At 44.0% G+C, this 23,459-nt stretch overlaps 1 protein-coding gene across 1 annotated transcript; it reads left to right on the top strand.

Moving 5' to 3' along the window:
- Positions 1-2,314: 2,314 nt before the first annotated feature.
- On the top strand, positions 2,315-22,060 carry LOC137761606 (uncharacterized). The gene is made up of 3 exons (XM_068538529.1): positions 2,315-2,725; positions 21,361-21,449; positions 21,618-22,060. Exons 1-3 carry the CDS (start codon positions 2,412-2,414, stop codon positions 21,893-21,895), a joined length of 681 nt encoding a protein of 226 aa, XP_068394630.1. The 5' UTR covers positions 2,315-2,411; the 3' UTR covers positions 21,896-22,060.
- The last annotated feature ends 1,399 nt before the right edge of the window (positions 22,061-23,459 follow it).

Here is a 23,459-nt window from a genome sequence, read left to right as displayed (position 1 = left end):
AACCTTACCCTCACTGTGGCTTAGTTAGCAGAAGGCTGGCCTCCTAGGAATGGAGGCCATAAGGGCCTTTTCGTCCTTGAATAGTTCAAAGCATTTCTGGAAGCTTTGCTTAGTGGGGCAAGGAACGCTTGGAGAAACCTGAAATAGCCCTGGCAGGGCTGACGGCCAACAGCTGCGGCCATGGCAGTTGCTGTGTCCCATGTCACTGCACCTGACCCCAGGCACGGGGATCCCTGACAAATGTTCATGAGAGCCTCACAATTTTTATCTGTCTGGAAGCCAGTGGGAGGTGAAAGGGAGCCTGATTCTGGTCCCCAACACTGGCACCCTGTCAACACCGTCACATCCCCCTCCTATTACCTCTCTCCTTGCCATGGAATCCCAGGCTTTGGAGCTATACGAGGAATACTATTTTGTCCTGTTTTCAGGACAGTTTTCTTTCACCTCGAAATTCAGGTAAATTTCCCAGCAAAATAGAATTTTATACCTGGTGCTATCTGAATATGGTTTTGAACACTGAATATGATTTGAGCAAGAATAATGATGCAAACTGCCAGTTATTAAGCATCTGCTATATGCCTCCAAGTATTGTGGGTGCTTTGTATATACCATTTCACTTAATCTTATAAGTGTTACCTCTAGTACCAAGGTTACACAGCTAATGAGTGGCAAAAGTAGAATCAACTCATCTTTCTCCTCTGTAGAAGGTTACCTGCTTTTTCAGAAGTCTTTTCCATCTTAAAAATGGTTTATAAACTTTTCTGGTTATAAAAATAATGTATGTTCATATTAGAAAATTCAGGAAATATGAGATGCCTAACAAATAGTAATTCTGCTACCCCATGTAACTGCTGTTAACTTAAAATTTTTTTTCTAGTGTATTTTTCTGTACATATATTTATAGTATTTCCCCTTTTCCAAAATTGGGATCATAGAACTTTTTAGACTTTCCAAAGATTTTTAAATTTCCTTGAAATACAAGGAAGGCTGTTTTACCCAGGGAAACAACTATGGACTTCTGGAGTTCAAATATAGTTCAGAAAACTGACCACACAGTTTCCAAGAGGTGACTAAATTTGGCAAAATGCCTTTTTCCACCCTGATAGAGGCTTTAAGTGCCTGGTCATTTGTTTTTCTGGCAGCAGGACCACTCTTCAGTGTAACCAATGGCTATTAATGTCATTAGAAGTTCTTCAACCTTTTTAGGCATTAATCATGCTCCAGATGTTACAAACATTTAGTGACCGAAAATGAACATACATTAAAGTCTTCAGCTGCTGCCTCAAGGTCATAGGGATTTCAGCTTCAGTCTCTTAATTTGGAGTTTCAGCCAGACCCCATCAGGGGGATTTTACCCTCATTATAAGCCACGGAGATTTCATTACACACATATTTTAGTATTTTATATTTTCAGTTGGCCACCCCAGTAGAGTATGTGCTCCTTTGAAACATCTCTCCTTTGACAGATAGCCCTTCATGGGGTCCTTTTGTGGGCATGAGAGATTATACTGTTTTGAGTCTATCTTTGCCCCTGAGATAGCAACCAGTAGCATTCTTCCTACTTTGATCAAATAGAATTATTTTTAGTAGAGGCTGTGTTGCTTGAAAGACAGCTTGTAATCTTAAAAAGCCCTTTACATTGTAGACATATGGGTTTCTTGACAGCGTGTGGCTAGAATTGCAATGTCTTCTCTGCCCAGAAGACTACCTTTGAATGCACCCGCTCTGCTCCTGTATGTCTGTAAAGATAAATGAATCCCTTTGGTGCCGAATATAGTAACTGTAGCATCCATCATTTGTGACAACCACTTCCTGAACTTCATCCCTGAATGTTGTATAAACCATTCTTATTGGTCCTCACCAGAGCTCAATGGTGCCAAAGGAAGTGATCAGCAGGCAGTAGCAGGCCGGAGGCTGTACCTTCCCATGACTTTTACATGCTGCTTTACACAACTCCGTCCCCTAATTCTACATATTCACTTAACAAATGGAACGCATGATTAATTTCACTGGAGCCCTGTTGGATAAATATGGAAAAAACGTGGGAGCTATGTCATGAACCACAATGGGTTTGCGTTCTGTGTAATTTGAAGACAAGATTCCTTTGCTGTGTGTCACTTACCTCCTATATTACCACCGTCGCCCAATATTTCATAACCATCAATTCTTTGCCAGTGCCCACATGCAAAGATGGGTTTGTATTAAAAAATAAATGAGAACAGCACATTCTGATGTGGTGTAGTATATCAGCATTTTCCACCCGAAGCCTCACTGCCTGCCCTTCCCCTTTTAGGAAACAAAGGATACAAGGCAGAGCTACTTATCCAGTTACAGCTCCCGGTGAGAAGGGTGACCGGTTGTCAGAAAGAAAAGAAAAGCCTTTTTCCTTTGAAATATCTAAATGTCCAAAGATGGGAACAGTCACGGGGGGAGAATACTGGGCTATGCAGTTTGATCTGATTCTGTGGACCATCCATCTCCAGTTGGAAAGCTCAATTACTTTCAACTGCCAGAATCAAAAAACCAGACTTAACAGCGGCTTCAGCACACAGAGCTTTATTTCTCTCACAGAACGAGGAGACCGGAAGTGGGCGGTCTGGCCCGAGTCATGCAAGACTCAGGTTTTCCTTTCTGCTCCACCAACCTTACCATGTTGGATTTCTTCCTTGTGCTTGTTGCCTCATGGTGGCAAGGTAGCTGCAGCACCTCTGGACTCATTTTTAAGGTAGGAAGAAGGGGAAGGGCCACACTAGCCAGACAGTGGTCTCCTCTTACCTGGAAAGCAAAAGTTTTCCCTGAACGCTAAGCAGATCTCTGCTGTCTTTTCATTGGCCAGAACAGGGTCACGTGGTCACTCTCAATCGGCTTAAAAAATGAGCCTTAGCTGGGCGCACGGCTAACTTGAACTACAGTGTGGTTGTGTGAGTGCAGAAGAGCGAGGAATGGGTGCAGTTTAGTCACATACCTCCCACAGCTCCTCTCCTTAAGATGCTATTGAGAGGATGGCGCGGCTGAGGGAAGGGCGCAGAGGTAGAACGTACTGACCTCTTTGGAGACGTTACTGTCCCCGTGATGTGTTCTTCCAGGCACAGGAATCACAATAACCCTTGCTATATGAGAACAGTCCCAAACTTTTTGTTCATATGTGAATATTTCTATAATAGATTGTTAATTCCCCATTGCAATTGTTATGAAAACTCACTGTGTTTAAATTAATGGGAAAGTAAGTGTTCTTTTTAAAAGGTTAATCTGACCATTTTACCCCCCTGCTTAAAACTCTTCCAGAGCTTTCCATAGCTCTTAAGATTAAACGTAAAAGCCTTGGCATGACCGTTAGAGACCTGCAGGGCTTTATTTCAGCAGCCTCCCATCTGTCTCTCTGCCTCAGGGTCCTTGCATAGGCCCTTTCTTCTGCCCAGAAGCTTTTTTCCCCCACTATGAGCTTCGCACCCCCTGCTTATCTTTCTGCTCTAAGATTGAAGATTCCCTAGAGAAACATTCCTTAACCTGTCAGGCTAGCTTGGGGCACCCTGATATGAACTCCGAGTACTCTAATCTTCCTCTTAGCATTTATCTAAAAAAAACTAATTAATTTGCAGTGAGTTTTTCCGAGTCTGCTTCCCCTGCTAGAATGTTAGCTTTGAGAAGGCCCTAACGTTCTTGTTTATTGCACCTGGTTTATTGCCTGCTGTGTAGTAAGCACTTAACAAATATTATTGAATGAAAGAAATGAAATTCTAAAAGCATGAAACTGATTTTGGTGATGATATGCACTGTGCTACTCAAAATATAGTCCTTGAACTGGTGCTAATCTGCAAATTGCTCCTTGTTAATCTACCACAAATATAGAAATTGAAAGTGTTTAGAAACTTTTATAGCAATTTAAAAAGTGTTGTCACTCAATGGTTTGGAAATTTTAAAAAATAAAATAAAGCTAGTCCTTCAACACAGATGGTTTGAGAAGCTCTGTTATAGGTTACATACTACAAACTGTCATTACACTAGTGAAAGGCAAGCATTTCTAAAGCTGCAGGCACACTACTATATATAAAATAGATAACTAACAAGGACCTACTGTATAGCACAGAGAACTATACTCGATATTTTAAAATTATAAGGGAAAAGAATCTGAAAAAAAAGATATGTATGTATGTATAACTGAATCGCTTTGCTGTACACCTGAAACTAACACATTGTAAATCAACTATACTTCACTTTTTAAAATTAAAAAATAAAATAGAATAAAATAAAGCTGCAGGAGCTCCACAGCCACTGCCAGCAGCCATCAGAAGCTGGCAGAGCAGCATGAATTGCCAGCAAGAGGAAGCCATACAGCCCCACCTCCACCTCCTGAGTGAAACCCTGTCTCCCTAACGTCACAGCAAGTTATTTAACTTGGACACGTTCTTTCATCATTTGTGCCTCAGTTTCCTCATGTGTCAATGGGGATAACAACAGAACCTACTTCACAGGGTTGTTGTGAACGATTAAGCAGAGCAATTGTATGCCAAGCGTTTGGAGACACATGAGTATCTGATATTATTTTTATTTGCAATACATGAGAAAGCCATTTTGCCAAAATGAGAGAGGATTTTAAAACATGGTTTGGATTAAAATAACACTTCGGGTATAAAAGCACACTGAACAGAGATTGACATCAAACACTGAGAACAAACAGCCCGCTGGGAGGATGTAAGGCTGTGTGTGCTGAGGCAGGCTGAGACCGGGTCTGACCTCAGATCAAGGAAAATATTTGTACAACAGAGCTGGCATATTCATGGCATATATGTTCCTATATAGGAAAACTGGCAAACCAAACAGTCAGAGAGGGAGGGATGAGTAAGTGATTTTTACTCTGATATTCTGTTCCAACTCAGGGTAGGTGAATTCTATCTATCATAAGGGCTGCATCCTCTTAGTTGAAGGCTTTAGTGTAAAATGCAAGTACAACTTACAGGTTACATTTTAAGCTCTTGTCAGTCATTTACACTTCAGCGTGAAGAAAAAAATCTGAACGGAGCTTGGGTGGGAGCCCTTTGCTCATGTCTTACCCTAACTAGGCCCTTGCTCCCTAACCCTACTCCCACCCCCGCAAATCCTGCCCATTATACACAGTGTAGCCTTGCTCACAGCTTAAACTTGACTAGCATTTCCTTTTTATTTCTTTGGCTTAGAACAAAGTCATTTATTAGATTTTTTTTTTTTTTTGGAGTATAATTGCTTTACAATGTTGTGTTAGTTTCTGCTGTACAACAAAGTGAATCAGCTATATGTATACATATAGCCCCTCCCTTTTGGACCTCCCTCCCATTCCACGCCCCCCCATCCCACCCATCTAGGTCATCACAGAGCGCTGAGCTGAGCTCCCCGTGCTATACGGCAGGTTCCCACTAGCTATCTGTTTTACACATGGTAGTGTATTTATGTCAAACCTAATCTTCCAGTTCATCCCATCCTCCCCTTCCCCCGCTGTGTCCACAACGTCCATTCTCTACATGTGCGTCTCTATTCCTGACCTGGAAATAGGTTCATCTGTACTATTTTTCTAGATTCCACATATATGTGTTAATATGCGTTATTTGTTTTTCTCTTGCTGACTTACTTCACTCTGTGTGACAGACTCTAGGTCTACTTCCTTGGCTGTCAAGCCTCGCTGTTCTCCTACATCCCTGATAGGAAGTATAGGCTGTGCCACAAAATTTAGCACTTCTTTATATTCTGCCATCCACTGTTCCACGCTGTTTTGGGGTATTTATCTTAATTGCATCTGCAAGTTCGAGGACCCCATCTTACACTTTGGGTCACCTCTCATCCCTCAGCACAAGGCTGCATACAGAATCGCCCTCAATAAACTCTTGTTGGATCACGAGGAAGGTGAGGCAGAAAACCTGGGACATCTGTATCAGTAGAGTGTAGGGGTAAGCCTTGGATTTGGGGCTGGAGAAGGTCGTTGTGACCTTAAAGAGAACATTTTCGGTGGGGAACTGAAGTGGGGGGCAAGGAGGAAGGAGCAAGAGGGTGGTGAAAACAATGGAGGCAAGAAGTGTAATAGAAAGTCTTTTTTGCTGCCTCCTTCCTCTTTATTTTTTTCTTTCACTATTATTGAGATATAATTGACATATAGCACTGTACAAGTTCAAGTTGTTCAGCATAATGACTTGACTTAATATATTATGAAATGATTGCACAATAAGTTGTTATCCATTATCTCATATGGATACAAAAAAGATTTGTTTGTTTTTTTCCTGGTGTTGAGAACTTTTAGGATCTACTCTCTTAGCAACTTTCAAATATGCCATACAGCAGTGTTAACTAAAATCATCATGTTGTACATTACATAGTACTTATTTATCTTATAACTGGAAGTTTCCTTTTGACCACTTTCCTCTCCAATTCCCCCTGCCTCTGGTAACCACAATGTGTTCTCTTTTTATATGAGGTTTTTTTTTTTTTCTTTAATTCCATATGTAAGAGAGAGCATACAGTATGTGTCTTTCTCTAACTCGTTTCACCTAACATAATGCCCTCAAGGTCCATTCATGTTGTCCCTAATGTCAAGTTTTCATTCATTCGGCTTTACGGCTGAATAATATTCCATTGTATATGTACACCACAGCTTCTTTATCCATTCGTCCATGGATGGACACTTCAGTTATTTCCATATTTTGGCTATTGTAAATAATGCTGCAATGAACATGGGGGTGCAAATATCTTTTCAAATTAGTGTTTTCATTTTCTTCAGACAAATGCTCAGAAGTGGGATTGCTGGATCATGTGATCAATTAAAATCAAAATTTTTAATTTTTTGAGGCACTTCCATACTCTTTTACATGGTGGCTACACCAATTTATATTCCCACCAGCAGTGCACAAAGGTTCCAATTTTTCCACATCCTCGCCAACATTTATTTCCTTTTGATGATAGAAAGTCCCTTTTAAAAAGAGTTCATCAGCAAAGGCTATTGGAGGAGGCCATAAGGAGGGAGATTTTCAAGAGAAAAGAGACTTGAGCTTGTGTGTATGCTGGAAGGAATGAGACCACAGAGAGGAAGCATTTGTAGGTGAGGAGAAAAGGGAGAATTGGTGAATTGCCGTCCCCGAAAGGCATGGGATCAAGGGTCTCAATAGAGGAGTTAATCTTGGTTAGAAGGAGGGATCCCTGCTCTTCTGAGACAGAAGGGAAGGAAAAGTGGGTGAGGACACAGAAACACTGAGAGGTGGAAAAGTAAATGGATGAGGGAAGGAACTGGCAGACTTCTTAAAAAATCGAGAATCTAGGTTCCCTCCAAGGGAGGGCATCCCACCTCTTCTCACCTGTATCCCAGAGTTTGGGGCTTGATAACAGTGGAAAGAATGTTCAGAGCAGGTGCTGAGATATCAGCAAAAAGGTGCTTAAAAAGGGTACTCAGCAACTCTAAGGACCCTGCTTTAACAGGCTGCCACAGATGTGCATCAGACCCAAGCAGGTCACTAATCCATCCGGCAATTCTGTGTCTGGCACCTATCTTCTGCTGGTCTTACTTAAAGCTTTAGAGATTCAGCTGTGAACTAGGTGATTCCGTCCTCTTCTCAAGGAGTTTGTACACTGGAGGGGAGACAGACAGGCAAATAGGTAGTTCGTGGACACAGTGCAGGGAGTGTTACAATAGGGGTAGATATGGGAGCTGTGCAGAGATGACTCCAATCTTGAGAGAACTAAAGGCTGCGAAGATTATTCCAGCCATGGTCAGGGGCAGGATCAAAGGCCCAAAGGCAAGAAAGGGCCCTGCATTTTTGGAAACTGAAAGTGGAGCAGTGTGCCTGGAGGGAAGAGAAGGTGACCAGTCAGGGAGGTGGGAGGGGCCAGATCACGAGGAGCCCAACCTGTGCCTCCAGGGCCCACCCAACACGCTCCAGGGTTTCATCCTACAGGGAGGGAGGGAGTTTGGAAACAAACAGGCCTGTTAAGAGAGTAGTGACAGTGGAAATGAACAGAAGTGAATAGATTTGAGGGGTTTATAGGAGGAATAATTGACAAGGCTTGTTAATTGATTGGGTAAGGGAGAAGTGAAGGAAGATTCTCAAGTTTCTAGCTTGGGCAACTGGATAGAGAGTGGTGCCACTCACTGAAAGAGAGAAACAGGAAGAAAAGCTAGTTTATGGGGAAATATGATAAGCTTATTTTTGAACATATGGTCTTTGAGAGGCCTATGGGAAATGTAAGTGGAGAAGGCAATGTATAGTGTATGCATCTGGAGCCCAGATGAGAGGTCTGGGCTGGAGGCACTAAATTATTGGTCTTCAGCATGGGATGATAAAGGAGGCCACAGAGTCACTGGGCTGAACCAAGGGACAGGGGAGAGTAAGCAGAGAAGCAGACTGAGGCTAGAATAAGAGAGACCATAACCACTTAGGGGCGGGCAGAGGCTGAAGAACCCACAGAGGAAGAGGAACTCACACAGGAGACTGACCTGACAAGGGAAAATAGGAGGAGGAAAAGTAGGAGGCAAAGATGAAAGAGTGTGATGTTATGGAAGTCAAGGGAAGAAAAGGCATTTCAAGGAAGGGACAATTAACAATGTCAGAAGCTGAGGAGAAGCCAAGGAAGAAAAGACTGAAGATTGTCTGTGGGGTCTCAAAGCCACAGGAAGATTTTAGTGAACTTGGTAAGACTGGCTTGGAGGAGTGGTAGGTGGATTCAGAAAAAAAGGGAGGACGGAAAGGCAGTGAGAGGGGACCACTGTTTAAAGAAGGTTAGGGACTTCCCTAGAGGTCCAGTGGTTAAGACTTCGCCTTCCAATGCGAGGGGTGCAGGTTTGATCCCTGGTTGGGGAGCTAAGATCCCACATGCCTCGCGGTCAAAAAACCAAACATAAAACTCGATATTGTAACAAATTCAATAAAGACTTTAAAAATGGTCCACATAAAAAAATCTAAAAAAAAAAAAATTAAAGTTAAGTAGAGGAGAAAATAGAATGACAGATGGAGGAAGGCGTATGGGGTCAAGGAAAGTTTTTAATTTCATTGTCATTTAAAAAAATGGGAGTAAATTGAATTTTTAAAAATGCTGATGGGTAGGAACCTGTACAAGAAACGTTGAAGAAATAGGGAGAGTGAATTAACTGATAGAAATGGAGTTCCTGAGGAGTCAAAATGGGATAGAACTCAGAACACCGAGGAAGGCCTTGGACTAATGCTCACAATTACAGGAAGTTTCTTGTGTGAGGCCTTCTGCTGAGCCTTTGATGTCCATTATCTCATTTAATACCCACAACAATCCAATAAAATAGGTACTATTATTATCCCGATTTTTAAGTGGGGACCAGTTTTTAACTGAGGCCCACACAATTGCCTCAATTAGTGTCACAGAGTTCGTAAGTGGTGGAGCTGGGACTTTAATCTCATCAGGAGTGGAAGAGGAGAAGATGGACTCAGATGCAGGCAGGTTTGCTGGCAGGAAACTGTGGGCATTGTCTTCTACCTCTGTGAATTGGGAGGTGGGGGGAAGGGCAGTGGAAGGGCCAGAGGGGAGGGAGAGGTTGCCTGCAGTTGTGAGATGGTTGTGAGAGATAAGCAGCTGACAGGGCCACATCTCCAGCAGCTCCTGGCAGCCAGGGAGCAGAAGCAGAGGCGACGGCCACACAGGACTGGGGATTGATTCTCCCTTGTCCTTCCCTGTTTTTACCTGTCAGACCGGAGGGAGGACCTACCTTGGAAGTGTACTAGCTGGAGTGCCAATGTAGAAAGAAAGGGGCAGGAAACTCTGGTTACCTGCCAATGCTAATACATGTCAGAACAATAGTCCTGCTGGGTCCTGGAAAATTATGGTGCAACGCCCATGTCATTATACCATCCCTATAATTTTTCACTGGCTTTTGGAGCAACTTTGTAATTTGTCTTGAATATCATTTTTGAGTTACCAAATCTCAGTAGCATAACAGTTTTTAGTTCTCAAATGTTTCATTCATTTCATCATTCATTTATTCATTCCATGAATATTGATTGGGAGGCAGTGGTGGCCAACACATCCATTTTCCCTGTCCTCCAAAGCCAGGGAAACAGATCTATTTTAACTAGAGTGTAAGTGCCACAGGTCAGAGACTTGGATTATTTTGTTCATTGCTGTATTCCTAGTGCCAACAGCAGTACCTGGTATGTAATAGATTCTCAATAAACAGGTGTTGTATGCAGAAGCACCTTGAACTGTGAAGCCAAAGGAGTTTAAGCTTAAGCCCCTCACTGGCACTGGCCCCTTCCAAGGCTCTGGGAGAGGCCCTACTATGTGCTTTCATGGTTATATGTTTTTATTAAAATTTCAAAAGTAAGATATTTTAAGATTTCAAAAGTAAGATATTTAATAGTTAAGACCTCTGTCTCTACGCCAGCTTCCCCTCCATCACCTTCCCCTCCTGTCAAGGGATATTGGAGTGGCCATGGGCATTTAGGGATCCAGCTAAGGGGCAGTTGTGTTGGGAATACATTTAGTATGGAATGTGGGGGACACAGTTATATGGTATGCTGTTATTTAAGTGTAGAGTTATTGCTAGCTGTCCCAGTGTAGGAACAGCTTACAGGAATACTCCCACCACCCACTTTGAAGACTCACGTGGCATGTCACAAAGGAGCAGGGTCAGATGTGGTGTCACAGAAATGAGCATGTCCTAGGCTCCTGGCACTAGAAGTTCGTGGGTGGCAGAGAAAGAAGATCTTCCTTAAAGAGCGCCTCCAAAATTGTTTGAGGCCCCTCAAAACGTGAATCTGCCCTTGGCTGGATAAATGGGTGAATCTAAATCCTCTCGGGATGAGAAATAATCAGCTCCTACTTTAATTTTCTCTAGTACTTACAGACAATAGAGTTTAGTTCAATGCTTATTTTTGGTCCCAGGGAATACATTCACACCCTTCTAGTAAATGGTTCGTCTTCCTAAATGATGCTCTTGTGAGACTTCTCTCCAAAGGGCAGCTAGCTTGCAGTCACATCTTCAGAGCTGAGGTAGCCATCAAATTCTAATTCCCTACACATAATAGCCGAGTAAATATTGTCACTGTCAAGTTCTTTGTACCAATTGCTTTAGCTAATGGTTATATTAGTAGATTTCTGGTGGTGTTCATTCATTCATTCATTCAATAAATGTATTGAGTCTTTACTATGAGTCAGGCATTGGGGGTAAAACATTAAACAAGACACAGTCCCCTTCTTCAAAGAGCTTTTAGTCAAGTGGGGGAGTGAGACATTTAAACAGACAATGACAATTCATCATTTGCACTAAGACAGGGGCAGTGATGAGCACAGCATTTTCGAAGCACTTGGGTGGAGCGCCTGACTCCGGAGGCGAGTCAGGGAAAACTCCTTGGAAAAGCTGAGTCAACCGCTTGGCAGGGATGTGGAAGCACTGGGTGGGAGGGTGAACTGGATCAAAGGTTCCCAAGTCAGGCTGATCAGCACAATCACCTGGGACAGCTTCACGACTTCCAGGCCCACCCCCGACCTACTGACTCAGAATTTCATCCGGGTGAACCTCAGGAATCTGTCTTTTAAAAAAAAAATCATCCCTGGTGGTGTTTTTGATCAACCAGATCTGGTGAAGTAGATGACCTTTGGGATTGTGGAGGAGATAAAGAGGCCTGCAGGAACCCGGAAGGTCCTATGGTGGAGGCGGCGTGAGAAGGAGGGGCTGAGGATGGAGGCAGGTGGTAGGGACGCTCCGGGCAAGGAAACAAAAGCCTCCTAGATGGGCTGTTTGAACGGATCTCAGGCCCTTCTTTAAGAGTCACTCAGCGTGGCTGGCAGCTCACACGGCTGCCAGCTAACTCAGGCTCTGAAAGCCGTTTAACAACCTGATAGAGGGCACAGAGCCAGGTGTGTCCTGCAGGGAACAGGTATGTGAGTACCTGTGCTGTGAGCAAGAAGGAGAAGGCTCAGGCTGCCCTGTGACTCTTCAGGGACTTCCCATCCCCTGAAGTTGGCCCTAGTCCAGCCTCCAATTCTCTGGTTCAAGGGATAGCTCCTGTGTCATTTACCTTTAAAAAAAAAAAAAAAGAACTTAGATGTAATTCATATACCGTAAAATTCACCCTTTTAATGTACAATTCAGTGGTTTTTAGTATATTCACAGAATTGTGCAACCATCACCACTACCTAATTTTTGAACATGTTCATCACCGCTGAGGGAAACTTGAACCTATTAGGTGTCCCTTCTCATCCCCCCTTCCCCTACCCTTATCCTTCTCCCCATCCACTAGCCACCACCAATCGGCTTTCTCCCTATAAACATGACTCTATTGTATATTTCATATAAATGGAGTCATACCATATGTGGCCTTTTCATAGCATGTTTTTAAGCCTCATCCATGTTTTAGTATGTATTCATTTAATATGTACTTCATTCCTTTTCATGGCTCAAGAATATTCCATTGTATGGATTTTGTTTATCCATTCTTCCATTGACAGACATTTGGGTTGTTTCTACCTTTTGAATATTAGGAATAATGCTGCTATGAACATTTGTGCATCAGTTCTTGTGTAAACATAGGTTTTCAATTATCTTGGGTATATATGTAGGAGTAGAATTTATGGGTCATGTGGTAACTCTATGTTTAACTTTCTGAGGAACTGCCACATTGTCTTCCAAAGCAATTGCCCCATTTTACATTCCCGCCAGCAGTGTAGCAGGGTTCTGATTTTGCCACATCCTCCCCAACTCTTGGTTTTGTTCCTTGTTTTTATTAGAGCTTCATCCAATGATGAAGCGATACCTTGTTGTGGTTTTGATTTGCATCTCCATTATGACTAACGACGTTGAGCATCTTTTCATGTGCTTATCAGCCATATATATATTTTCTTTGGAGAAATGTCTATTCAAATCCGATGCCCATTTTTTTTTTTGAATTAATTAATTAATTAAATTTTGGCTGCGTTGGGTCTTCGTTGCTGCGCGCGGGCTTTCTCTAGTTGTGGCGAGCGGGGGCTACTCTTCGTTGCGGTGCGCGGGCTTCTCATTGCTGTGGCTTCTCTTGTTGCGGAGCACGGGCTCTGGGTGCGCGGGCTTCAGTAGCTGTGGCACGCGGGCTCAGTAGTTGTGGCTCGCGGGCTCTAGAGCAAAGGCTCGGTAGTTGTGGCACGCGGGCTTAGCTGCTCCGCGGCATGTGGGATCTTCCCGGACCAGGGCTCGAAACCATGTGCCCTGCATTGGCAGGCGGATTCTTAACCACTGCACCACCAGGGAAGTCCTCTATGCCCATTTTTAAATTGAGTTGTCTTTATGTCAAGTTGTATGTGTTCCTTATATATTCTAGATATAAGTCCCTTATCAGTTATATAATTTGTTAATATTTTTGCCCATCCTGTGGTCTGTCTTTTCCCTTTCTTGATGGCATCCTTTGAAACACAAAAGCTTTTACTTTTGATGGGGGTCCAATTTATTTTATTTTATTTTATTATTATTATTTTTTAAAAATTTTATTTATTTATTTATTTATTTATTTATTTATTTATTTATGGCTGTGTTGGGTCTTCCTTTCTGTGCAAGGACTTTCTCTAGTTGCGGCAAGCGGGGGCCACTCTTCATCGCGGTGCGCGGGCCTCTCACTATCGCGGCCTCTCTTGTTGCGGAGCACAGGCTCCAGATGCGCAGGCTCAGTAGTTGTGGCTCACGGGCCCAGTTGCTCCGCGGCATGTGGGATCCTCCCAGACCAGGGCTCGAACCCGTGTCCCCTGCACTAGCAGGCAGACTCCCAACCACTGCGCCACCAGGGAAGCCCCCAATTTATTTTTAACTATTTTTTCCTTTGTCACTTGTGCTTGTATTGTCATATTTAAGAAACCATTGCCTAATCCAAGGTCATGAAGATTTATTTCTTTTTTTTCTTCAAACAGTTTTATAATTTAGCTCTTACACTTAGATGTATGACCCACTTTGAATTAATTTTTATATGGTGTGATATAGGAGGTCAGCTTCATTCTTTTGCATGAGGAGATCCAGTTGTCCCTATACCATTTGTTGGAAATACTATTTTTTTCCCTCTTGAATTCTTGGCACCCTTCTTAAAAATCAATTAACCATATGTGAGGGCGTATTTCGGACTCTTGATTCTATTCCATTGGTCTATATCTCTATCCTTATGCCAGTACCACACCTGTCTTGACCTTTGTAGAAAAGTTTGGAAATCAGGAAGTATGAGTCCCCCAACTTTGTTCTTTTTCAAGATTGTTTTGGCTATTCTGGGTACCTTGGATTTCTATGTGAATTTTAGGATCAGTTTGTTAATTTCTGCAAAAAAGGCAGCTGGGATTTTGATAGGGATAGCATTGAAGTCATTTATTCTTGAAGCAGTTTCATGAGGTCACTAAAAGGTCAGAGAGGGACACAGGTATTTATTATCACCTTGACATATAGGAAAACTGAGACCAGAGCAATGCATTTTAAAAACCTCTCAGTCTGACAATGCTGCTTTCAACAGTAGGACGGATACCTCCTAACCCCTATGGTGCCAATCTCCTTCTCTGTTCTTCTCTGTTAATTTTCAAACAAATATTTACTGAGTGCTTGCTCTGTGCCAGGCACAGTTGTAGGTACTCAGAAACTTAGAGGTCAACCTTAAGAAAGGACCATTTGAAATTTGCTGTCAAACCAGTTGTTCTTTTTGATACAGAGAGATGATGTCCATTAAAAATTTCATGCTCTTGGGCTTCCCTGGTGGCGCAGTGGTTGGGAGTCTGCCTGACAATGCAGGGGACACAGGTTCGAGCCCTGGTCTGGGAGGATCCCACATGCCGCGGAGCGGCTGGGCCCGTGAGCCACAATTGCTGAGCCTGCGCATCTGGAGCCTGTGCTCTGCAACAGGAGAGGCCGCGATAGTGAGAGGCCCGCGCACCGCGATGAAGAGCGGCCCCCGCTCGCCGCAACGGGAGAGGGCCCTCGCGCAGCAACGGGGACCCAGCGCAGCCATGAATAAATAAATAAATAAATAAATAAATAAATAATAACCCAAAGTTAAAAAAAAAAAAAAAATTTCATGCTCTTTACTGTACAGAAATTCCCAACTAAATTTTCTTTTAATTTAGTAATTTACCATTTTTTCCTGATTGCAAAATTAAATGTGCTTATCATAGAAAGTTTGGGAAATACAAAAATTCCAAAGAACAAAATAAAAATTACCCATAATCCCACTAGTCAGAGACAATCACTATTACCATGTTGGTCTAAGTCTCTAAACTCTATAATAATAATAGGTAACATGGTGGTTACTGTGTGTCTGGCCTGTTTAATTACTTCATATTCATCAACTCAATTCAATCCTCACAATAACCCAACAAGTTAGGTATTTATTTTCTTGTGCATTTGTTCAATAAATATTTTTTCAGCCCCTATCATGTGGTCATTTGATCCTAATCTATGTGCTCAGGATGCAGGGATAGACTATGAAGAAGTGGCATGGGTTGTCTCACTAAGTAAATAGGATAGTCAGGTCTATTTATCTATTTATTAGGATTATAGTAGAAGTTCTGGTGCTGTCCAAGTACCCCTTCAGGACTGAAGACTTTTCCCCCAGCTGCTGGGAGTGTTGACAGACTTCAGCTTTTTTGGAAATTGCCTTTGATGGAGAAAGTCACCTTACCCAAGATCACACTGGCTTCAGGGGCAGCCTACACCCAATGATTGGTTAATGTGAGGATTCAAAGACCTGCTCCCTTGCCCCAGCTTGACACTACTCCAAAGGGTCAGTCCAGCTTTAGATCTTCACATGGGCCTGGCTAAGGCCTCACTGAGGCTGCACTGTGGTCCAACCAACTTCTCCCTGTATACAATCCTGCCCCCTTCACTTCCCATCCAGAGGTGTTGATATCAAGAGCGCTTCCTAACATAACTTCTTCTGTGTTGATACCTACCTTAGGATCTGCTTCCCTGGGAATTCAACCTATGACTATTGGTATCAGCAGTGGTTGAAGAAAGAAGGTGCTAAGATAGGATTTTGGAATTAGATCACCCATCATCCAGCTGACAGTAAGGACCCTGCCTTACCTAGTTAGGTAGGAGTGAACTTGTTAAACCTTTCACTGATGGTAAACTGGGATAGTATTCTGGTGGAAGGGAATGGCACTAGTGGGTGTGATATATCAGGCATTTGAGAAATATGGGGGAAATGGTAACTACTGGGACAGTGGAATTAGAATAATTAACACTTTGCAATATTGAGAAGGATTAATCAGCAATTAAAAACCTGGTGTGAAAGCCAGAGGACCTCCTTGGGAACATATAAGGAGACGCTCACCTGTGCCTGGAGGACAGGGAAAGCAGAAGAGCAGGTCCAAGACTTAATCACAAGAGTAGCGAACACCAAAGATGGTCAAACTCCCAACGTAGACAGGACAGAGCCCTTACTGGGAAAGAATGGAACCTCGACACATGGAATGTGAATATCTGAGTTGATGTACCCCAAAACCTTGAATTTCCAGGTTACCTGAACCCTCGGAGCCTGCAGAAGTGGCCCACCTCTCCCTAAGAAGGGCTGGCACTGCCCCCTTGCTTAGAGAGGATGCAGGGGACTCTCCCTGGCAGGACACACACCTCCTATAGAATCTGCCACCATCTGCCCTCCTGACCACTAGGCTAATACCTAAGGTAAAGCCACAGCATAACCTGGACAGAGACAAGCTAGGCCTGATAAGGTAGGATAGGGCTCCTACTCCAGAGGACCTGCTAAACCTACCAACATACACCAGGAGCTGCTGTGAGAGCACGCAGGTGACTGCATTCTGAAGGTGCAGGATTAACAGGGATAATGTAAAAAGCCGGAAAAGAGATTTTCAATTTGGGAGCAGTCTTTCAGGACATAGGATTTAGTGCCCTGGCAAGATTCCAGGGTGAGAGAGTGAACATGCTGCTAGGATGGTTCTTAGAAACATGGAAAACTGATAGCCCACACTAAGTGAGGTAGAAATGCCAGAATAGCCGTGGCAGATGATGGAAGATGGGAATAAAGGGCTCAGAGAAGTGGGCACGTTAGAACTGATATACTATGTGCAACAGAAAAGCCTGCCAGGTGGCTGTGTCCCATAGGAAGGCCTGGAGGATACCTCAAAGCGTAAGAGGTATCCTGGTGAGCGTGAGAGGGGCACCAGTGTCACTAAGAGTCTATAGGCCAGGGCTAAGGGTAGGAGATGCCGTCACAGAACCCAGCTCACTAATGATAGTGGGGATGATAGGACCCTGAAACAACAGGGACCAGATGCGGTATCTCACCCTCAGTAGCCAGGTGGATGCAATTATCCTAATGAGTAGCAAGGCTGGAGTGGCAGCCAGGGGACTCTGGCCCCCAGAGAGTTGTGGAGATGGTTAGTAGAACACAACAGAAGTAATTGGGCAAAAGTGTTCTGCTCAGTCTGATGATGAGTAATCCAAGGATGGCAGCCCCAATAAAAAGCCACGATCCCTTGCTCAGTTTCCAGGAAGGAACTAGTTTTCAGACCTAGAACTCATGCATTGAAAGAAAGGTCAGGTCCCCAGTAGGAAGTACCCTGTAACACCATGGTGATGTACATGGAGGCATTGCCCAAACCTTTCCCAAAAGGGAACTGTGGCTACTTGTTTGGGTAGTCAGATACTGAGAAAAGGGAATACTCTTTCAAGGACTGTTGGGCGTGGGGTCTGAGTTGAGACCCTGATACCTGAAGTATCATCATGAGAACCCTGTTACAGTGGGTGCATATGGGGGCCAGTTAGTAAGTGGAGGCTGGCCCAGGTCTGGCCCCCAGTGTGCCCACTGGGTCCATGGACCCACCAGGTGGTCACTTCCCTAGTCTCTGAATGGACATATCTTGGTTCCTTGGCCTGTGGAATAAAAGCTATTTAGTGGAAAGGCCTTTGAAACTCCCTTTCTTGCACCACTCCTGCCCCCCATGAGCCAAGATAGTAAATAAAAAGCAATAGTGCATCCCAGGGAGGATGATAGCAATTCATACAAAGTAATTACAAAAGCAATTCAGAGTCTAAGGGATACAGGGCTGGTGGTCGCCAACATGTCTCCATTTAATCATTAGTCTGCACCCTGCAAAAGTCAGACAGATCCTGGAGGATGACAAGAGATTACTGTAGTCCACCAAGCAGTAGACCTATCTGCAGCTGCTCTGCCAGATGTTATATCTTTGCTAGAGCAAATCAGCATATCTTCAGGTACATAATATGTGGCCAGGGAACCAATGAGTGCATTTATTTCTATCCCTACCAGAAAGAGGATCAGAACAGTTGATTCACTTGGAACAGACATCATATACATTTACAGTCCCCTTTTTTTTTTTTAAATATTTATTTATTTGGTTGCATCAGGTCTTAGTTGCAGCAGGTGGGCTCCTTAGTTGCAACTCGCTGGCTCTTTAGTTGTGGCATGCTAACTCTTGGTTGTGGCATGCATGTGAGACCTAGTTCCCTAACCAGGGATCGAACCCGGGCCCCCTGCATTGGGAGCGCGGAGTCTTAACCACTAGCCACCAGGGAAGTCCCTACATTTACAGTCTTGCCTCAGGGCTATGTTAATGCTCCCACTCTTGGCATTATGTGGTCCCAAGAGACCTGGACTGGTTGGATATTGATGACATCATGCTAGTTGGACCAGATGAGCAAGGAGTGACTAGCTCATTAGAGACCTTTGTAACACATGCATCCCAGAGAGTGGGAGAAAAACCTTATGAAGATTCAGAGGTCTCACATGTCTGTAACGTTTTTAGGGGTCTAGGGGTCTGGGGCATGCTGAGACATCCCCCCTCCAAAGTAAAGGATATATTAGTGGCTCTTGCATTTCCCACCACAAAGAAGGAAATCCAACACCTGTTCACAGGCAGCATATTCCAAACCTGGGAATATCACTTCAACCCGTATACCAGGTGACATGAAAGCCTGTCAGCTTTAAGTGGGGCTAAGAGCAGGAAAGGGCTCTGCAGAGAATGTCCAGGCTGCAGTGCAAGCAGTCCTGCTACTTGGGCCACATGATCTGGCAGACCCTATGTTCCTAGAGGTATCAGTGGTAGAAAAAGACGTCATGTGGAATTTATGACAAGTCCCGATGGGAGAATCACAATGCAGATCCCCAGCGTTCTGGAGCAAGGCCATGCCATCTGCCATAGAGAATTAAACACCTTTCTAGAAAGCTCCTGGCATGCTATTAGGCCCTAATAGAGACAGACACCTGACCATGGGACAACAAGTGGCCAGGAAGCCAGAACTGCTCAGCATGAGCTGGGTTCTGTCAGAGCCGTTGGAATCATAAGGTCAGGCAGTCCCAGAAGTAGTAAGACGGAAATGCTGCATCCAGGGTCAACCATGAGCAGGAATGATGGGTATAAGTGATCTACACAAGTTGGTGACCCAGACACACAGGCCACCCATCACTGCTGCACCAGCCCCTCTCCCTCAGCTCACTCCCACGGTTCCATGTGGATCCCTGGATACCAGATGATGACCAGCTAATGGAGGAGGGAAAATCCTTAGTGAGGTTCATGGATGAGCTGTCTTGATATGTGGGTACGAGCTGAAAATGCATGGGTAGCTGCACTACAGTATCATTCTGGGGTGATCCGAAAGACAATGGAAAGAGAAATCCTCTCAATGGCAAGACCTTCAGGCACTGAATCTGTCATCCAATTTGTGTGAAAGAAAGAAGTGTCTTGGGTTTGGGAATAAATAAAAACTCATGGGCAGTGGTGAATGGCTTGGTCAGTGGCCTTGAAAGAGAAAGAGTTGAAGATCAGGATTAGGAAGTCTGTGGTGGAGACACTTGGATGGACATGTGGGAACCGGCATGCAGGGTGAAGGTAATTGGCTAGCATGCCTATGAGATAGTACTTACCAAAGAAGAAGAATGAAACAACGAGGTAGGCAAAACTGACTCAGCCCGTTCAAGTCAACCCACCTCTGTCATATCTGCTGGCACACTGGGTGCATGAGTAGCCATATTGTGAGGGACAGAGGCTATGCATGAGCCCAACAGCATGGGATCCCCCTCACCAAGGCTGATCTAGCTACTGTGGTATATGTCCAACCTGCCAGCAACAGAGATCAACTCTGACTCTTTTCTTTGCTATCATCCCTGAGGAAACCAACCAGCTACCTTGCAAGGAGTAGCAATTAAATTTTTTAAATAGAAAAGCTAGCAGAAAATATAACATTTATTAGGTCGGTGCAGGAATGACAATTTTTCATGGCTTTAAAGCAAGAGAAGCTATCAGTGAGGAAAAGATGAACAGATTTGAATATTTTAAAATTTAAAACTTCTGTGCAAACGAAGAGATAAAAGATGGAGAACATTTGCATTAAATTCTGACACATAAATGATTAATGTGTTATGACTTTAATTTATAGCTTACTCAATGTATGAGAAAAGCACTGGGGCCCTAATAGATGAATGTAGAATATAACAACTACCATTTATTGAATATTTTTCTATGCTCACATAGATTTACAAAATCAAATTGTACTGATTGTTTTGTGTATAAAATGTTTTATAAACAGCTTTTCTCACATAACAGCACAGACTATGTTACTAACTAGTCTTCTAGAACATAGTTTTCAGTAGTTACAAAGTATAATATTTCATTGATGAGGAAGTACAGCTCTATTTTAAAGTTTTCTTTCTTCCTTCCTTCCTTTCTTCTTCCCCTCCTTCCCTTCCTTTCTTTCCTTCCCTTCCTTTCTCTCTCTCTTTTTTTTTTTTTTGCAATTAATGTTGCAAGACTTGATATTCCATTGATGACTTTGCCTTTTCTCCATGCAGGGCCTCAACCAGTACTGCTATCCAAGTGCTTCTAGAGTGTTCCAATCTGCCAGCATCAGATCGCACGTAACATTGTATTAAACCAAGGGACTCACTTTGCAGTAAAAGAGGTGCAAATGTAGGCCCATGACCATAGGCATACATCATACTATCTAGTCAGAGAGAGTGAAGGAATAGGCTGTTGAAGCATCAACTTGAAGGCATTGCTAAGATGGCGACATCCTTTTTCAATCTGGGAACCAAGAGGTAGAAGCAAGAATGACTCCCTTTACCATCACTCTCAATGATCCACTCAGGGAATTTGCGCTTCCTGTCTCTGCAGCTCTGGGATCTGCAGGGTTAGAGATCCCGGTTATAAAAGAAGAAATGCTTCCACTAGGGGACACAGAAAAATTCTCACTGAATTATAGGCTATGGCTGCCCCTTGGGAACTTCAGGCTCTTCGTGCCACATGACAAGCAGTCAAGAGGAGGAGTCCCCATCTTGGCAGGAGTGACAGACCCTGACCAGTAGAGAAGGCAGGATGGCTATTCCACACTTGGGGCAAGAAGAACAATGTGGCATGCAGGGGATCCATTTGGGTGACTCTTGATACTTCCTCACCCAATTTTGACAGCTGCTGGACAAGTCTAGAAGCTATGGCTGAGACGGGCATGGTGACAGGGAACAGAACCATCAGAGACGAGGGGCTGGGTCACCCACCAGGTAAGCCACCTAGATCAGCAAAGGTGCTATTTGCAGGTGAGGGGACTCTAGAATGGGTAATACGGGGAAGGAGAGAAAATAAATTTCAGCTGTTGCCCCAAGACAATCTGCCAATGCCAGGGGCTATGGTTCATCCCCTTAACCTCTCTCTTGTACGTTTCCCCTCAGAAAGAAGCCTCCTGGAATTCTGGAGGAGCTGCTCCCCAGACTTCTATCAAGTAGTAGATCTGAGCACAGAAGGGGTGGATTATAATGGATGCTGTAATGCACCGCCCATGATCCGCATCAGGGCTGATGACCTTATTCACCCAATTTGTTGGGAGTGCGGCCAGCAGACATCCCTCAGCTGTCAGCCTTCCTCTGGAACTGCCTCTGCTGAAGACAGTCGCCTGGTCCCTTCCCTACAGCTGCCTTCCAATGGTCAATTCAATCCAATGTCTGGTTGAATCAGGTAGAGAGTGTCTTAGCCCCTCACTCTAACTCTGCCAGCTTCAGAGCTCGGTGTGGGGTTGGCTTACAGCTTTGTTGAGACAGACCAACCCCGCTTCTTCCTCTCGCTCATGTGGGAGTTGACCCCAAGAGCACTCCTAAATAAAATTCCTGCATGTCAATCTCCAGCTCCGAGGCTGCCCTCTGGGGAACCCATCATGTGACAGTGCTATCTGAGCAGACTTGAAAGGAATAAGAAGGAAGATCATTCCAGGCAAAAGGGTGGCTACTCCAAAAGCCCTAAAGGCAGGAATGTCTGTGTGGGTAAGAAACAGCAAAAGAACCAAAGTGGCTGTAGTGGAAGGGAGTGAATGGGGAGAGAGGTGGAAGATGAGATTAGAGTGATATCAGGAAACCAGATCATGGAGGACTTTGAAAGCCCTCACTGGGATTTGGCTTTTTACTCCAAGTGGACACCATTGCAGGGATTTGATAAGAAAAGTGACATAATCTAACTTAAAATGTAAAAGAATCATTCAGGCTGCTGTCTTGAGAAAAGAGTGGTGGAGGGGGCTTCCCTGGTGGCGCAGTGGTTGAGAATCTGCCTGCTAATGCAGGGGACACGGGTTCAAGCCCTGGTCTGGGAGGATCCCACATGCCGCGCAGCAACTAGGCCTGTGAGCCACAGTTACTGAGCCTGCGCGTCTGGAGCCTGTGCTCCGCAACAAGAGAGGCCGCGATAGTGAGAGGCCCGCGCACCGCGATGAAGAGTGGCCCCCGCTCGCCGCAACTAGAGAAAGCCCTCGCACAGAAACGAAGACCCAACACAGACAAAATTAAATAAATAAATAAATTAATTAATTAATTTAAAAAAATCAGTTGATTAAAAATAAGTGGTGGAGGGCAAGGATGGTCACAGGGACACTAATTAGGAGTCCATTTCAGTAACCCAGGTGAGAGGGGATAGTGGCTCAGATCAGGCTAGTAGTGGTGAAGGTGGTAAAAGCTGATCTGACTCCAGATATATTCTGCAGGTAGAGTCAACAGATTTTCTGAGAGATTGGATGTAGGGTATGACAGGGAGAAAAACAAAAAGAATTAGGGATGACTCTAAGGTTTTTGTCGTGAACAACCTGACGAGCGGAATTGAGGTAGGAATGCCATGGGTGGAGCAAATTGGGGAGTGAAAATAAGGATGTTAATTTTGTTTTGTATATTAATTTTGAGATGCCTATTAGACATCCAAATAAAGATGTTGCGTAGTCAGTTGGAAAAACCAGCCTGTATTTCGGGGAGTGGTCTGGAATGGAGATATACATTAGAATCATCTGCATACAGATATTATTCAAAATCTTGACACTGGATGAGACCATCAAGGGAGGGTGAAGGGGTGTAGATGGAGAAGAGAAGACCAAGGACTGAGTCCCAGGTGCTCTGTCCTTAAGAGGGCAGGGAAAAGGGAAGATACAGCAAAGGAGATGGAGGAGTGACCAATGTGAGGTAGGAAGAAAATCTGGAGTGTACAGTGTCCTGGAAGCCAAGAGAAAAAAGTATGTCACAGAAGGAGGGGCCAACTGTGCC

The sequence above is a fragment of the Eschrichtius robustus genome, chromosome 3 (assembly GCF_028021215.1).
Source record: "Eschrichtius robustus isolate mEscRob2 chromosome 3, mEscRob2.pri, whole genome shotgun sequence".
Lineage (NCBI taxonomy): Eukaryota > Metazoa > Chordata > Mammalia > Artiodactyla > Eschrichtiidae > Eschrichtius > Eschrichtius robustus.
This window is presented reverse-complemented; position numbering and strand designations above follow the sequence as displayed.

Excerpts from the sequence above, each read along its gene's own strand:
- LOC137761606 (XM_068538529.1), top strand. The coding sequence starts at position 2,412 with ATGGGAACAGTCACGGGGGGAGAATACTGGGCTATGCAGTTTGATCTG. Across the intron at positions 2,726-21,360 it reads CCTCTGGACTCATTTTTAAG|CTGCTGGACAAGTCTAGAAG; the intron begins GTAGGAAGAAGG and ends CAATTTTGACAG. Across the intron at positions 21,450-21,617 it reads GGGGCTGGGTCACCCACCAG|AAAGAAGCCTCCTGGAATTC; the intron begins GTAAGCCACCTA and ends GTTTCCCCTCAG.